Source organism: Aethalodelphis obliquidens, unplaced genomic scaffold, assembly GCF_003676395.1.
Source record: "Aethalodelphis obliquidens isolate GAN/ISIS:26980383/991018 unplaced genomic scaffold, ASM367639v1 scaffold47, whole genome shotgun sequence".
NCBI lineage: Eukaryota > Metazoa > Chordata > Mammalia > Artiodactyla > Delphinidae > Aethalodelphis > Aethalodelphis obliquidens.
The window spans coordinates 232,108-249,379 of record NW_020837991.1 but is presented as its reverse complement, the minus strand read 5'-3'; the positions used below and the strand labels follow the sequence as shown (position 1 = coordinate 249,379).

At 51.0% G+C, this 17,272-nt stretch overlaps 1 protein-coding gene across 2 annotated transcripts in view; it reads right to left on the bottom strand.

The window, feature by feature from the left end:
- CYFIP1 (cytoplasmic FMR1 interacting protein 1) overlaps positions 1 to 17,272 on the bottom strand; it is a 94,064-nt gene that overhangs the window by 58,527 nt on the left and 18,265 nt on the right. Inside the window, exons 1-8 of one of the 2 annotated variants that reach the window (XM_027082450.1) lie at positions 8,458 to 8,659; positions 7,726 to 7,848; positions 7,561 to 7,650; positions 6,217 to 6,294; positions 5,948 to 6,049; positions 4,915 to 5,096; positions 495 to 591; positions 266 to 394 (exon numbers count right to left, since the gene is read on the bottom strand). In XM_027082450.1, the coding sequence (XP_026938251.1) occupies positions 266 to 394; positions 495 to 591; positions 4,915 to 5,096; positions 5,948 to 6,049; positions 6,217 to 6,294; positions 7,561 to 7,650; positions 7,726 to 7,842 (795 nt within the window). In that variant the 5' untranslated portion in view covers positions 7,843 to 7,848; positions 8,458 to 8,659. Of the gene's footprint in view, positions 1 to 265; positions 395 to 494; positions 592 to 4,914; positions 5,097 to 5,947; positions 6,050 to 6,216; positions 6,295 to 7,560; positions 7,651 to 7,725; positions 7,849 to 8,457; positions 8,660 to 17,272 lie in introns of those variants that run through there. The other variant, XM_027082449.1, reaches the window with a different exon arrangement.

Genomic DNA, 17,272 nt, shown 5'->3' with positions numbered 1-17,272 from the left:
TGGGCATGTGATCTACCTGGCACTGGGGTCAGGCTTGGAACACACTCACGGGAATGCATCAAGGACTTGTAGGGCAAACTGCATGTAGGGTGGAGGGTGCTATATATGCGTGCGCGTGCGCGCACACACACACACACACACACACACACACACACAAGCATGAGAGAAAAGGTTGGCCAAACGACCATAAAGTGCAGCCTATTCACGAAAGCAGGGCTGCCCCTATCTCATGGTGCTTTTGGCAGCCTACCCTCAACACACGTACTTTGAGAAGCATGTGTTTCTCACTGGGCGTCAAGTACATCCTGTTCTCATAGCAGTCCACACACAGATTCACAATGTCTGCTAAGAGCTCTTCATAGCCAGAAATCACTTCGAGCTGCTGCTGCAGAGACTGAAACACAGAGTGAGACACCTGTGTCACTGACTGCTCTCCGGCCCTCAGCCCCCCAGTGATGCACCCCATCAGCCAGAGCGGCAAGAGTGTGAATTACTTGTGTGATCTTGTTGTGGTTGGCCAGGAACATGGACAGATTCTGTGATTCCTGGATGGACTGTGGATCTGCCATTTTACGTAAAAACTGAGCAGCCCTATGAAAAGGGGAAAAAAAAGGGTTAATCAACCAACATGCTTAATGACTTTAAAGAAAAACAGCGTGGGAATATCAAAATTATTTTACCCTCGCTACAGTTATCTGTAGAAATGTGCATCTTAGATGCCGGTTACAATTTCAGCCTTCTCCAGCTTCTCCCCTGAACTCCAGGTAAGTCTCTTTGCAACCTGGATAGCTCATGACCCTACTGTCCATAGCTGATGGACTTCCTCAGAGATGTGGCAGCACTTCTCACAGGCCTTCCTGAAGGGCACCTATACATGGGCCTCTCCCCTGGGCTCCCTGTCCCCAAGTGTGAGAAAGGATGACACTCCCTCTGCTGAGTGACAAAGATGGCCAACACTGTTTAGGTTCTCTGCTGGGAAACTTTTGGGCAGCCAAACCTCCCAACAGTCAGGGACCACACCACGCATAGTTCTGGTGCCAAAGGTCTGAGACAGAATCCTGATTCCACCACCAATTTGCAGCTCCATCTTGGACAAACCTAAAGATCCGGTACCAAGTCTAACGTGAGGGCTGGGTTTTCCCACACCACCAAGCAATTCTCTAGCACCAGTTGCCAGTGGTGTTACAATTCTGACACTGCCTGAAGATAGCATCAGACCCCACAGGTTAAGAGCTCAGTCCCACAAGACTGCCACGTCATCCCCCCACTTCAGACAACAGCTGGAGGTCCACGTTGTCACTGTGCTCCTGGCCAACCAGGTACAGATTGGCAGTCCCAAAAACCCCTTCTTTGGGTTCGATTAATTTGTTAGAGCAGCTCACAGAACTGAGAAGACATTTTATATACTAGATTAACAATTCATTATGAAAGGATATAACTCAGAACAGCCAAATGGAAGAGATACATATGGGGACGGGGGGGGGGGGCTTCCATGCCCTCTCCAAGCACCACTCCCCCCGAAACCTCCACATGTTCACCAACCTGGAAGCTCTCCGAACCCTGTCCTTTGGGGTTTTTATGGAGGATTCCTCACATAAACATGTTTGGTTAGATCACTGGACATTGGCAATGGATTCAACCTCTAACCCCTCTCTCCTCCCTGAGATCAGGAGGGTAGATCTGAAAGTTCCAACCCTGTAGTTACAGGGTTGATTCTGCTGGTGACCAGCCCCCATCCTTAGGGTAACTAGAGGCTTTCCAAAGTCACCACATTTACATAACAAAAGAAACTTTCTTGCTTTTATCATGGGAAATTCTAAGGGTTTTAGGAGTTCAGTGTCAGAAATGGGGATGAATATATATTTCTTATTATAAATCAATATCACACCTCCTGAACTCTTCTGACTCTCACTTACCATACCTGTGAAAAACAATAGCTATACGACCTACCCAGTGGGGCTGACAAGGGAACGGTGGACACAGAAGGACCTGTACACTGAGGTCCAACAAATCCTGTGCAACACAGGCTGAGTCTCTAGTTTTTGCAAAGAGGGTGAAAGCACATATGAGGATTCTGCACACCTAGGGCTTCCCCAAAAAAGTTTAGCGGAAACTGCCCACATAAGGACCTGTCGTGCAACCTAGAACCTCTGGGGTTTTACTAAAGAAAAGCTTTCATGGCAAAGACTGGTAACCTACCCCAACTGTCATTTCCTTCCCTTTCCTTCCCTTTCCTTCCCTTCCATTCCCTTTATTCAGAATAAACCCTGAATTTCTGTGGTGCAGTAATGTGCCTCATTCTCATCTCCACGCTGTGACCAACTGCTGAGCCATGAGATGTAATGCAAAACTTTGTAAGGCACTTGAAAGTTTACTTGTAAGGAATATTGTGGGCCCTTCAATGCTCCTTCCTTCCTGCTGACTGGAATACAGAGATGACAGCTAGAGCTCAAGCAGCCATCCTGGGCCACAAGGCAACAAATGAAGACAGCAGGAGCTCTGGTTCCTAAACACTATGGAACCCCGTCAGCTGCAGACCACCTACATCAGAACTTTTCAGGTGAGAAATAATCTGCAATCTTGCTTACTTCTTAAGTTGTAAAAAATTATATACAGTGAAACAATATTAACTGATATGTTTACATTCTTTTTTAAAGTGTTCACTTTACTGTATTGATTTGAGTGGGTGTTGAAGCTGCAGGAGTGGAAACTAAGGAAGGGACCAAGAATACCTGCTTTTATTTTCCTTAAGCCTCACCATGACTATATGGGTCATATGGCATTTACACTCAGGAAAGGTTGTAACTACCAGCTGGGTGCACATAAAATGTGTTCTGAGTGTTGAGTGTGGAAGTGTGAGGGCTAGGGAGAAGTGGAGGTTATTGTCTGGGAAAGTAAACCAACCAACAGGGGATACCAAACATAGGTCACAGGAAGAGGCTGCTGGAAGGGTGAGGGGTGCCCAGGCCCTCTTCTGTGCTTAGGGGAGCCTAGGGGGTAGCAAACACGCTGGGCAACTTCTGAATGGGGTGCCCGGGGGCCTTCCACAGAGCAGCCGTACCTTTAAACTATTTTCCAGACTGGGCTTTGAAATAAAGGTGCTGCTGCTAAGAGACAGAGGGAGAAAAGAAACCTTTTTAAAATTTAAAACCCCTGGGGCTGTCCACCTCCCCATTTCCCTGATAGAGTCAGGAAGGCTGCGAAAGCTGCTCCAAATCACCCGACAAGTGATTTGTGCCATTAGGAGCAGCAGTTGTTCTCCTGAGCTGGGAAGTTCCGAAGCCCCGACACTCCACCAAGAGTCACACGCACTTGGAATCCCACAAAACTGGCATCAAATGGAGACAACTCCAGACTTTCCTACCGGAGCGGAGTTAACAGGACAACTCAAAAGATTTTGTCGTTCTGAAGATCTAGGCTTCCGTGCAGAGCTAACTCTAGGTGATGAATGGAACGCCTGAACTTATTTCCCACGAATGAGGCTTAAAGTCTGGGAGATCTAGCTCAACTTCCAGTGCCATCCCCTCCTCAAATCTGTTTCATGCCTCATCTCAAGTCGACTTCATTTTAAAGACACAGCAATAGGTGCACGATTTTAAGTACGTGTTGGGGTTCAGGGTAGGCCGCCCCCAAATATGCCACTGTGGCATACTGAATTATTCAGAATTGAAGTTACTTAAGAAACAGCCACAGCAGGGCATTCTGACCTCCTCTGTGCCCCTGAAAGCAGGAAACAAACCTCCCACATGAAAGGTCCCCTCCCTGCACCAGGAGGTCGGGAGACATCGTCATCACAAGAGACGGGGCGTTCAAGGCTGAGAAGGCCGTGTGAGCTAACCTTCCAACCTGCTCACTCACTGGCCACCCCAACTCAAACTTCTTTGTCTTGTCAATTCTTCACAAATTTTTTTTTTCTTTGTTTCAAAGGTATAAACGCTGGGAATTCCCTGGCAGTCCGGTGGCACTCCCACTACAGGGGGCTCGGGTTCCATCCCTGGTCGGGGAACTAAGATCCCACATGCTGCCAGGTGTGGCCAAAAAAAAAACAAAAACAAAAGGTATAAACACGGCCTCCTTTGGTCACTTCTTTGGGTCTCATATCTTGGGACCCCCATACTCATGAAATGAAATTATATTTGTTTTTCTCCTATTAATCACTGTTTTCTTAAAGGCGGTACTCAGGCAAGAACCTAGAAGGGCAGAGAAAAAATTCTTTTTCTTCCCCTACAAATGAAACCACAGCCTATTCAGACACAAAATAAAATCTCTTCTAATTTAATTTTATAGCTAAGATTCCTTGTCTAGCAAAGGAAACAGAAGTCAGCATCTCATTCCAGCCAACATGTTTTAACAGTCCCAGGCAGACTTTCTAGAGAGTCAGTTAGAGGACAGCAGCTCCGCTCTACCTGCCACCAACACAGTGTCGCAGCTGCAGCGCCGAGCCGTGCCCACCTTTTCCAATTCTCTTCTCCAGAAGCTGTCCACATTCGAAAAGAAAACCGCTCTGGAGGACAACTGGTCTGGGGGGCCCTGTGGGTGCCGGGGCCAGCTGTGCCCACTGCGGTGACGGTGCCCGCCTGCCGGGGATGCCCACCAGCCAGCCAGCGACGAGCAGCGGCGGCCCCAGCAGGCGTGGAGCCTCCAGCCCCCTGGACAAGACGCTCAGCGCGTCAGCGCCCACGCAGCACCGCCCCCATACAGGCTCAGAGCACATCACTGCTGTCTGGGCTGAGAGTCCAGGGCCCGCCCCCACCCCCGCCCCGCCCCGCCCCCAAAGCCTACAAGAACGCCTCGCAGCGCTGGCGGTCCGCCCAGGAGAACACTTCCGCGGACGAGACTGGCCCTCGTGGGCACTGCACCCCGCACGCGAGTGCGCTCGGGAACCCGGCCCTGAGTCCCAGGCACGCTCATCACCTCTTGTAGGCTGAGTGGTCATTCTTCACGCTGCACTTCATGTTCTTCAGCTCGTCCAGCACGGCAAACATGTTGATGAACTTGCCCAGGGTGATCAGGTAGGCTTCAGACACGAAGTCCTTCCTTCTCTCCGCGTGACACAGGCGCCTCACCTCCCCACAAAAACGCTCGATGGCGTTTCTCTGTGCAGAGGAAGCAGGGGCAGAAACGCGGCTTTCAGGGACGGGCCAACCCCAAGCCCAGCTCCAAGCACAGGGTCCAGAGTCACGTTACTCGCTGATGAAACACCCAACCAGGGGTGCATGTTTACAGCTCGGGTAAAGAGACGTGTTTCTAGAAAGTGATTTCCACGAGCCTTTGCTCGGTAACAATCATCATCAACTTTGCACTTTACCAACTATGTCCCCAAAGTAAAAGAATTTTGTTGATTATTCCAGCAAAGTTACTGAGCAAAATGCTCCAATAGAATGTCTGTAAAGCAGACTGCTTTAGCTTTTAGAGATGAAAAAGGGGGTGGGAGGAGTTCCACTTGACAATTGTTAAGATAAGACAAAAATTCATCACCTAAGAAGTTCTATCTTCTCCCTTTGCTAAAGGATTCTATAATAAAAACTTTCACACATTTCTAAACTATGTCTTTAAAAAAGCCAGCAAGTCCCTCCCTGTGGCCACTCTGTTTAACCCAAGGGCCAGAAGGAGCCAAGGCCAGGGCGAAGCCCACCAGAGTGGACAGTGGGGAGAAAACACCCCAAAACCAGATGAATCGAAAGTGTAAGCCTGTAAGCGTACTGACAGAAAGCAGTCTTCCTGCAGGAACTACAAATTCTCTCTCGAGGGGAGAAGAGAAGTGAAACCCAGAAGCAGCATTTATTCTGAAAGGGCCAGTAACGCTTTGGACCGTCTAAGGCTTAGTTCCCTTTGGTCTCAGAGCTATTGTGATCGCTTGAATTTACACGCACTTTGTTTAGTTGGTAGATGGTGCCACCATCTCATTCCTCTGCTCTAAGCCCCTAGGATTATTCCACTGTTTTACCTGGAAGTACATAAAGTTCATCAGTTTTGTGACCTCAGGCTCAAGGACCTCCACGGTTTTCTCATAAATTTCCACTCTGTTAGGCTGTTCGTTACATTTCACCTGGGAGAAAACAAACATGACATAGAGAGGCTTCAACCCTGAGAGGATGTGGGGAGTGCCCTGGGATGGAGCAGGCCAGAGGTGAGGCGGGGTCTGACTGGGCAGGGACGACTGGAAAGGATGAGGGCGTGGCCAGTGGGGGGTGGGGTCCGGCTGGGATGGGGCACCTGCGGGATGGCCCGAGAGCAGCTCCTCCAGGTGTACAGCATGACGGCGTACTCTTGGCCTTCCTCCAGCATCTCGTTCTGCAAGGGTACACGGGGCGAATCAAAGGCAAGCAAAACAATCATAAAAAAGGAGATGCCAAATCGCCAACAGCTAGAGCCATAAACCATGGTGACCATGGTGGAGAGGCCAGGAGGACCCTCCCTTTGAGGGACAGAAAAGCACCAGGACCTGTGTGCCAAGAGACAGCTGCTAAGATACTGGTGACACTGCACACCACCCCAAACACCCCCATGGCTTCTGCAGGCTGAAGAGGGGTATCAGCGACATGCAGCCACCTCTGCCCAGGGGCAGCACAGCCCAGGGCACCTGCCGTAGCCGCTATACCTCAGCCCCACTCAGCCCCAAGCCACCTACTGGCAATGCAGATCTGAAGCTGGGGACATGGGAAGCGTGCAGTGCAGCTGAACGCACACGGGGTCCTCACAGCCGCTCCACCAAGCCACACAGAGCCTCCTGGCCCCGAAGGAAGACTAACACACTCTGCTGTCCCCAGGGCGGGGAGGGAAAGCACTTAAAATCCAGGGAGAGTATCCATGGGAAGAGGACTGCCATCATTTCAAAACTGCTTTCGTGTCTACTCCTTCTTTCACGTTATTTCCTTTGGTAAAAATGGCAAAAATTGCACAGATGTCCTTGAAAATGTTGACTACAGTTTGGTAATGTTTTTAAGATGCTTTAAAATGCTTACAACCTTTGACCTAGTAACTTCACTTCTATAAATCTAGCCAGTGAGAATGATGATGTATTTAGGAAGATGTTCATCACAGCATTTTTTACTAGAAGAAATGAAGGCAAACTAAGTAAACATAGTTAAATTTTGCAAATTAGTTAAAATTTGCAAAAATAGTTAAATTTTGAACACTTAAAAAATGGACTAGACAGCCATTAAAAATTACTTCATCTGGTGCGTTTTAATGACATGTTAAAATGTTCATGAAATCATTAAAGTACATAATTATAATAACAATGCAATTCATTTATGCAATCTAAATCCCATATGGGGGTGTACCTGGTATGCTTGAGTACAAGTATAAAAGAGGGAGAATGGGTTCCCTCAAAATGCTGACAAAGTTTTTCTCTGGGCCACAGAAGCCAGGTTTTCAGAAAGAGCATATATTGTCCTTATAATTTAAAAAAAAAAAAAAAAGGTGTTTTAAAAAAACATAAAACACTTCATTCACTTTCTTCTCTTCTTCCTCACTATGTATCCTATCAGGATAATACCAAAGTGACATTTGCTATTCAGACATGCCATCCCCCCAGAGGAAACTGCGCAGAGTTACCATGCTAGAATGGACGGTTGCTTGTTCAATGTATCTTGCAATGCCAGTGACAAATGCATTTCTGTCTTCAAAATTAGTGTTGAAATTTGGCTGCAAGAAAGAAGAAAACCATCAAGTAGAGGTCAGCACCACAGGCCACGCATCCCGCGGCCGCCCAGCACCCACCTGGTAGAGCAGTGAGGATGGCGGGGGCTCGATGCAGGGCTGCTGGTCGGGCAGAGGCAGCTCTTCCAACAGGTCCACGTTGGACAGCGCATCCTCCAGCGTCACCTGGGCTGCCATCCTGCCCTAGGACAAAACACAGAGTCCCCCCAGGCCATGAGGAAGGGCAGGGGCACCCTGCCAATCCTTCCAGGGTGGGGTGCTTAGCACCCTGCTCCCCTGTGCCCTCTCCTCAGGGAGCTGGGGATGCTGGAGGGGTCTCGGCCCATCCCTGGGGTCTGGCATCTCTCTCTAGGCTCACCAGCAGGGGAGTCACAATACAGCCTCTGCTGGTCGTGGAGTAGGGCGCATGGGCCAAAACACGTGCCATCACCCCCTGCCACCTTACCACCTCAGGGCCACCATCCTGGAGGGCTCTCCGTGAGGGACTGGCAACCCCTCACTGAGCTGGAGGTGGGAACAGCTCCTCCAGTACCATGTCTGCCTCCAGGGGCTGATGGTGCTTCCCTGCCAGTGGCGCTTCCCAGGTGCGTCCTCCAAGCAGGGCCACACAATAGGGACAGAGATGGATGAGGCCAGAGCCCTGCCTCCAGGAATACAGGGCAGCCTGCAGCGCCCATTGAGGTGAGGGCCGGTGGCCAAGGGGAGGAAATAGGGAAGGACTATTGGCAGAGGCCTGAGAGCCTGGACTCTGCAGCTGCCAGACAGAAGCACAGCAACAGAGACGGACTTCACCTGCCACGCCTACGCCAGCTCCAGGAGAGAGGAGTCAGCTCACTCCAGCTTGCCTCCGCTGAGTGCTGCTGTGACCCTGGACAGGACTCAGGGACGAGCTCTGACTGCAGACGGGCACACCAAGCAGCTCCGCCCCTGGCAGGATCCTGGGGTAGCTCTGACCTCAGACAGGTTGCGTGGGGCAGCTACATGGGAAGCTACGTTCATTCTGAGATGGAAAGAGCAGCAAGCGGGCTGGACAAGAACACTGAAGGAAGAAGCACCCAGTTGCTCCACCTATAGCAACTGGGCCCCAGGCAAGGCATGGGCGTGGAAGTGTATGGCAGGGCAGGCTTCCAAAGCCCGGGCATACTGGTTAGAGGACCAACAAGGGAACCCCAGGCCCCTGGAAAGCCCCAAGGCCAGTGTGGAGAGGAAGAAGCTTGGAAGAGCAAGCCCCCAAAGTTGCTCATGAATGTCAGGCCCACCCCCAGGCTGCGTGGATCTGATCCTGACACCCCAAGCCCTGAGACCACGGCCAGGTCCCAGACAGCCACAGGAGGCACACACAGGCCAGATCCAATGGCACGGCTGAGGCTCCAAAGAACTGACACGGAACCGTAACCCAAAGAGGGCAGGTCAGAACTGCACCTAAATCAAACGAGGTTGTTTGCCTCGTTTGGAAATGGAAATGGAAACACCGACATTTTCCTAGGATTTAAGCAAGACCCAGAGTCTCATACTATAATATCCAAAATGTCCAGCTGCAATCCAAACTACTCAGCAAAGAACCAGTAGTGTCTTAACCCCTGTTGGAAAAGATGAGCAACAGATACCAATACCAAAATAACAGATGCTACAACTATCTACCAGACTTAAAGCACCTACTATAAAAATGCTCTAAACAAACAGCACTCCTGAACTGAACAAAAAAACTGAAAGACAGCAAATAAATAAATAAAGATATAAAGAACCAAATGGAAATTCAGAACTAAAAAATACAATACTGAAATTTTAAAAACTCCCCATATAAGCTTAAAAGCAGAAGAAAGATTCAGTGAACTTGAAGATAGAGCAATGGAAATGATCTAATCTGAATGACAGAGAGAAAAAAGACTGAAAAGAATGAAGAGCTTTGAGGACTTTTGGGACAAGAGAAAAAGTCTAACAGTCTCATCAGAGTGCAAGAAAGGGAGCAAAGTGGGCATGGCTGGAAAAACAGCTGAAAACATGACCGAAAACTTTGCAAATGTGGCAAAACTTTGATCTGCAGATTCAAGAAGCTCAACAGACCCCAAACAAGATAAACTAAAGAAATCCCTACCCAGACACATCACAGTCACACTGCTGAAAAATAGACAATGAAGAAAATATCTTAAAAAGAGCCCGAGAAAAGTGGCTCATGACCTAGAGACCACGTTCGACCTCTCCCCAGAAACCAGGGGGACCTAAAGAAGTAGAAGACACTTTTTAGGTTGAAAAAGAAGTGTCATGAAGATGAAATAAGGACATTATCAGATGAAGGAAAATCAAAAGGATTCATAGACAGCAGGTGAACACAAGTTCAGAAGGAAATGATACCAGAAGGAAACTTGGGACATAAAAAGCAAAAGCAAGAGAAAGGGTAAACAGTGAGTAAACAGAGTAGACAGCTTCCTCTAGAGGTCTTTAAAAGATGTTTGGTGGCTGAAAGCAAAAATGAAAATATTGTCTGATGGAGTATTCAGTGTATAGAAACGTAATATATAAGAGAACTATGGGGCTTCCCTGGTGGCGCAGTGGTTGGGGGCCTGCCTGCCGATGCAGGGGACACGGGTTCGTGCCCCGGTCCGGGAGGATCCCACATGCCACGGAGTGGCTGGGCCCGTGAGCCATGGCCGCTGAGCCTGCGCGTCCGGAGCCTGTGCTCCGCAATGGGAGAGGCCACAACAGTGAGAGGCCCGCGCACCAACAACAACAAAAAATGAGCCTCGGGGCTTCCCTGGTGGCGCAGTGGTTAGGAGTCCACCTGCCAATGCAGGGGACACGGGTTCGAGCCCTGGTCCGGGAAGATTCCCACATGCCTCGCAGCAAGTGGGCCCGTGCGCCACGGCTGCTGAGTCTGCTCTCTAGAGCCTGCGAACCACAACTACTGAAGCCCGCGGGCCTAGAGCCTATGCTCTGCAGCAAGAGAAGCCACCACAATGAGAGGCCCGCGCACCGCAACGGGGAGTAGCCCCTGCTCGCCGCAACTGGAGAGGGCCCACGCGGAGCAACAAAGACCCAATGCAGCCAAAAATAAAATAAATTTTTTTAAAAAAATGAGCCTCTAGGGCTTCCCTGGTGGCGCAGTGGTTAAGAATCCACCTGCCAATGCAGGGGACACGGGTTCGTGCCCTGGTCCGGGAGGATCCCACATGCCGCGGAGCAGCTGGGCCCGTGAGCCATGGCCGCTAAGCCTGCGCGTCCGGAACCTGTGCTCCGCAATGGGAGAGGCCACAACAGTGAGAGGCCCGCGTACCAGAAAAAAACAAAAACAAAAACATAATGACATAGGTAGGCTGACAGTAAAAGGGGGAAAGAGAAACTGTGCAAGAAAAGGAAGCTGGACTACTTGAGTGTCAGACAAAGCCAACTTCAGAGCAGGAAGTTACCAGGGATAAAGACTGGGGCTGCATAACGACAGAAGGTCATTCAGCAAGGAGACAGAACCACGCTCAGGGTGGATGCACTAACAAGAGAGTGCAAACCAGGCAAACGCTGATGGCACCGAAAGGAGAAGTAACTCCACCCTGGAGACAACAACAGCTCTCAGCCAGCAACAGGAGATCAGCAGGACACACAGGACAGACACCAAGGGAGCGACGGGGCCTGACGGCGGTTCACAGAACACCCCTCCCGACAGCACGGTGCTAACTACGAATTTTAAATGTAGCAGATATTTTTCAAAATAATGAAAACTTTTTCCTTCCATTACCAACTTCCTTCTATCATCACAACTTCCTGTTCCACATGCTCAAGAAAAGACACACGCCCAGGACAGGGGATGCATAGCGCCACGTCCTCAACCTGGTCACTGCCTTGCAGAGCCAGTGCGGGGCCCCAGTGGTGCCCACACACGGCACCTCAAAGCTGATGGCCTCCAAGGGGCCAGGCTGCCCTGCAATGATCTTGCGGCCCCTCAGGGCTGCTTGGCCTCACCTCTGTGCCTCCCACCCCCGCGGGTCAACGAGAAAAACTGGTCGGGCCAACCGCCCTGGGACAGCCACACAGCTCACATGACAGGCCGCCCTGGCTGTCTGCCCAGTGCCTGCGGGACGCCCTCCCTCCCCCACCTCTGCCCAGGACAGTCCAGGAGAACCCAGGTACGGAACTGGTGCAGGAGGGTTGCAGAAAGCCTCCGTGACACACTTGGGTCACATCCTAGGAAAAATGTCAAATGTTCAACTTATTTCCAATCAATGTGTAAGGATATTTTTCTTTGTTGTGTTTTATATATACAGTGGAATATTACCTGGTCTTAATAAGGAAGGAAATTCTGACACATGCTACAACATGAATGAACCCTGAAGACACGCTAAGGGAAATAAGCCAGTCACAAGCAGACAAATACTGCCCGATTCCACTCACATGAGAGGAGCTAAATTCATAGAAGGAAAGTAAAACGGTGGTTACCAAGGGGTTGGAGGGGCAGGGACTGGGGAGTTACTGTCTAATGGGCATAGAGTTCCAGTTCGGGAAGATGGGGAAAGTTCTGGAGATGGACGGTGGTGATGGTTGCACAACAGTGTGAATGTTTCAAATGGCAAATTTTATATGTTATGTATATTTTACTACAATTAAAAAATTAGGAGTGGGCTTCTCTGGTGGCGCAGTGGTTGAGAGTCTGCCTGCCGATGCAGGGGACATGGGTTCGTGCCCCAGTTCGGGAAGATCCCACATGCCGCGGAGCAGCTGGGCCCATGAGCCATGGCCGCTGAGCCTGCGTGTCCGGAGCCTGTGCTCCGCAACGGGAGAGGCCGCAACAGTGAGAGGCCCACGTACAGCAAAAAAAAAAAAAAAATTAGGAGCAAAAAATTAGCAATATTTATTGTAGATAAATCAGAAAATACAGAAAGGTAAAAGAAATTATCCATAATCCCCTGATTTCTCACAGAAACAAGATGATAGAAGCTGTTTTGTAAGCTACTTTTCCCTTCCAACTTCCAAAAAACGTTGACGTTGTTGAACATTCTTTCATAGCATCTTTTAAGCTTCATGTGGACTACGGGTCAAGGCCCTGCCGTCACTCACGGAGGCTCTCTCTTATTTGCTGCATTTTCCTCCCCATGTTTTTCGGTCAGGAACACCCCCTACAAACACCCAATTCCAGGGCCACGGGCACCCCCGCGACTCTCCAACCTGTGCATCTTCCACAAATGCACGTCTGCCCGGCCTCTGCCTCACCTGTTGAGGAAACCTAAACTGCCAGTTCCGAGTTCAAGTCCCCAGTCTCCATCTCGCCGCCTTCTTTGACAGCTCAGAATTCCCTTTAAATCCATTTACTTTTCTCTATCTCTAACGGCCGCTCCTCATCAGGGGTGGCCCACGCTCCCTCCCTGTGCCTGCTGCCACCCAGACCCAGAGCCTCGCCGGCCCCTCCTCCCAGCCTCACGTCGGGCCCACTGGGGTTCCTTCCCAGCACGACACAGGGGCCTTGTGTGTCTGGTCACTGCAAGGCCCTGGGGCAGAGCCTCAACCACATCTGAAGGACCCACATGCCTTTGCAGCGGGCTTCCACTGGTGCCAAAGCCCAAGAGCGTAACTAAAGTAACACATTTGGAACGCACTCAAACCTGCCCGTGCGGCCATGCGGGAGCTTACGGTTTAACAACTTGATTACATTTCTGTCTCCTCTGGCTCAGCTCAAAGGAGCTCATATGGCTCCACAGCTTGGGGCCTGGTCACAGCAGGGTGGCATGTGACCACAGGCACAGAGGGGAGGCCACGTGAGGACACGGCGAGAAGGCGGCCGTCTGCAAGCCAAGGAGAGGCGCCTCGGAGGGAAGCAGCCCTGCCGACACCTTGATCTCAGACTTCCAGCCTCCAGCACTGTGAGGGAGTCTGCCTAAGCTGCCCAGACTAACACAGCCAAGGTCGGGTAGAGCAGAATCTCCCAGACAGGGTCCCTACACCCTTCTGCTGACTGGCCACGAAAACCATCCCCATGCTGGTGTTTTTTCTGATCATAAAACAATACAGGCTCGATGCAGAAAAAGACTGCTGAGAGCAAAAACCAGCTGACCCACTCGGGCCTCAGTCTGAAAGTACCAGCATCAGCACTTCTGGTCTGTGACCGCCCCCAACACCCATCCTTCCTCCCCCTGGGGGTGAAACAACTGCAAACAGACGTTGTCCACCCAACAACATAAAAGCCAGGCTTTTTCTTCCTTGACTGATTCCTTTCAGCAGTAGTTCCTAACCCTGTTTCTGATCCCTACGGCTTGTCAAGTTATCAAGATGAATTTAAATATGTCAGCGGAACTTTCTTTTAACAAGCTATGAACAAGTTACGAGTTTTTAAAATAAAGATTTCAAAAAAGGACACACTGGGACATCCCTGGCGGTCCAGTGGTTAAGACTCCGCGCTCCCACTGCAGGGGGCACGGGTTCGATCCCTGGTAGGGGAACTAAGATCCTGTATGCCGCACGGTGCAGCCAAAAAAAAAGACATGCTGATCTCACTTTGCTGCTGCTGGAGTGTCCCTGACTAAGGGATCCCCAGGGCTCAGGGGACACGCGTACTCTGGACAGTTCCTCAGCAACTTCCCCACAGGTAGGGTGGGCGAGTGGGAAGCCAGAGCTCTGAGCTGGTAGCACTTCACCCGCCCTGTGCACCACCACCCACCCTGCTTGTTCCTTTAACGGGCAGTGTCCTGGGGCCCCACGGCAGGGCCCTAGCACTCAGACGGTGTGCCCACGCCTGTGAGCTGGAGAGGCGGAGAGTGGGCGAGCTTCCCCGGTAGGGCCGAGATGCAGGGATGCTGTGCTGTGACATACCGCAACACTCATAGCCAGCGAGACCCCGGGGCCCAGCTGCTTCCTCCTCCTATGCTCCCCGGCCCCTGCCCTTGGGTGAGGGGCTCCCAGGGTCCAGGGGCCTCTTCTGACTCAGCTGACACACCATCCTGCAACCGAAACTCAGGCTCAGTTCTGTGCAGGGCAGGGTCTTTGAAATCCTGCCTCCGTAAGGGGACCTCCCGTCTCCTGCCATGACATGGACCCCTTCATGGAGGGGCACCCAACCCCACTCCACCCAGGACCAGCACCTAGACAATGCTTCTGGCGTAGCTCACAAGCAGAGCGAGCTGGGGGCACCCTTCCTGAACTTGGAGCCGATGTGTGACCAGAGCCAAGGCCCAAGGAAGACACCCTTTGAACCTCAGGTGGCCACCACAGGCAGGCATCAGAGAACCCCAAGTGGGCTCAGGGGACCACAGATGGGGGTCAGGCAACCTCAGGTGGGCAGGAGGTCAAGGTTCCCAGTGCCGGGCTAGAGACCCCATGGCTGCTGCCCCCCTTTCTCCCCAACGTGGCACCGTCCACCCCTCAGCCTAGATCACCCTACAACTTCCCAACAAGTCATCCGCACAGTCACCCTCAGGGTGGGGTCGTCACACTCTGACAGATGATCAGGGCAATGCACAGAGCCGCACAGCCACAGAGCAGGGCAGAGCCAACGTGACCCCAGCGCCAGGCGCCGTGTGCACCTGGGCCGAGGACACAGGCAGATTACAGTGGTAGAGAAGCCGGCCAGGCCTGAGGGCAGGAGAGGGGCAGCGAGAGCCCGAACCCCAGAGCAGCTGTTGGGGTCGAGAGAACAGCGCTGGGAATGGGAAAGGGCTGCGGTGAACAGCCCAGGGAGAAGGTAGGTTGGTTTCTGTGAATCACAGCAGCCACCACACAATTCAAAACCGAGAACAGCAGATAACAGGACTTTTGTTGTTGAATGAGAATATGATCTGATCGTTTTCCCTGTTTCTGTGCAGGACGAAAGGGAAGCCTCCTCTGTTTGCCGGCAGTTCAGTTAAAAGGTAATAATAGACAACGAGTCCTTACATAATTCAACAATTTTAAAAAATAAAAAAAGAACACTTAGGCTAGGCTGCAGAGAATTAATAGAAATTAAAGCGGAGAGACTAATTTTCAACCTGGTAGCATGGGTGGCACCAAGAGATTAAAAGGAAAAGAGAAAAAAAGTATGTGTGTGTGTGTGTGTGTGTGTGTGTGTGTGTGTGTGTGTGTGTGTTTGTTTTCAATAACCCAAGATCACTGGGAGAACACAGGCTCCCCATCAGAACACTGGCTGCAGAGACAAGATGAAACAAAAGCGCAAGACAAGAAAGGTACCTTGGGAGACAGACATCAAAGGTGAGGCGCAAGGACAGATGGTGGGGGTAGTGAGGAGGGGCGCCCTCAGGAGTCCACGGTCCAGACTCCCTGTGAAGGCCCCAGAGAGTGCAGTGTCCGGAGGCATCCACTCCTGAAGGGTCCAGGCCTGGTTCAGACCCTTGATGCACCTCTGCCAACCACACACAAGGCCTCCTCCAGGCCCAGACAACCTCAGTCCGCACTGCCTGTAGGGACCAGCCTGGTACAGGACATGGGCCACGGAGGGGGGCCTTGTGTTTTGCCAGGTTAGAGGATAAACTTCTATCACCGTGGAGATGTATTTATTTTCTATGACCATCTATACCTCTAGTACTGCTCTGGAAACAAAAAACAGCTAAAACACTTTCTGGCTGAATAACTTGCATGTATTTGGAAGAGAACATTCATCTATCAGCGGTTAAGGTAAAAACAAAGAGCAAGAATAAATAAATAGCAAAAAGGAAAAAATAAATAGCAAAAAGGGTGGAGCCCAATGGTGAAGGGACATCAGCTCGAGGAGGGCGACCATTTAGAAGGCTGGGTTAAAAACACTAAGAGAAACAGCTCAAAACAAGCAGTTAAGCAAGCAAACTCGGTTTCTGGTTACTTCTGCTCCCAAAAGCAGCCGAATTTAAATCTTCCACAAATCAAGCATTTAAATCCAACTGGTCTTACACACCCATGAAAGAACTGGGCACACAGTTTCAGAGAATCGATCACTTTCGTCAAGGCAAGGTCTTAATTTACTGTCCATGAAAACAGAAATGAAATGAGAACTGTTACACTAGGTATGTGCCTATTAATAAACAGTAGGCTTCCAGGGGCTGGGAACCAGACTGGGGGCGGGGGTAGGATGTGGACCCAGCTCATAAATGGGACTAAAAATTGACCCCGAGGCCCTGGAGGGTCAGGCAGCAGGAGCTGGCAACTGGATGCCCCGAGAAAGGGCTGAAGCAGGGGGATGCCAACCCATGGGCCAGGAACTGGAGACCAGGGGGCATGCTGGGCCAGACAGACAGGGCAGGGCGGGCAGGAGGCTGTGTGAGCGCCACACACAGGTAGGGAGGGCGTCCAGCACAGACGGGGCCCGGGGTCAGACGCAAAGCTAAGTGAGGGTGCATCCCAGCCAAGAGCCAGCAAGCAGGCATTCTGCACAGGCCCGGTAAGCTTTAAAATAGAACTGCCAAGGCAGCTCGACACCAAGGTTGCAAAACATGGCAAAACCACAGGAGGGAAAATGCAGAACTCGTGGTTCAGATGCCCATCCAGATGTCCTGACTGTGGCACCACAGTGACAGCACTGCCTGTGTGTCGATGCCACCCTTCAAGCCCACGTGACCTGAGCCACGAGGGTGTTGGGTCTCCTCAGCATCTCCAAACTTGTAATATTTTTTACTTTACGACTAGACAGTATTTCACTTGTCAAACCCCACAGCATAACCAAACC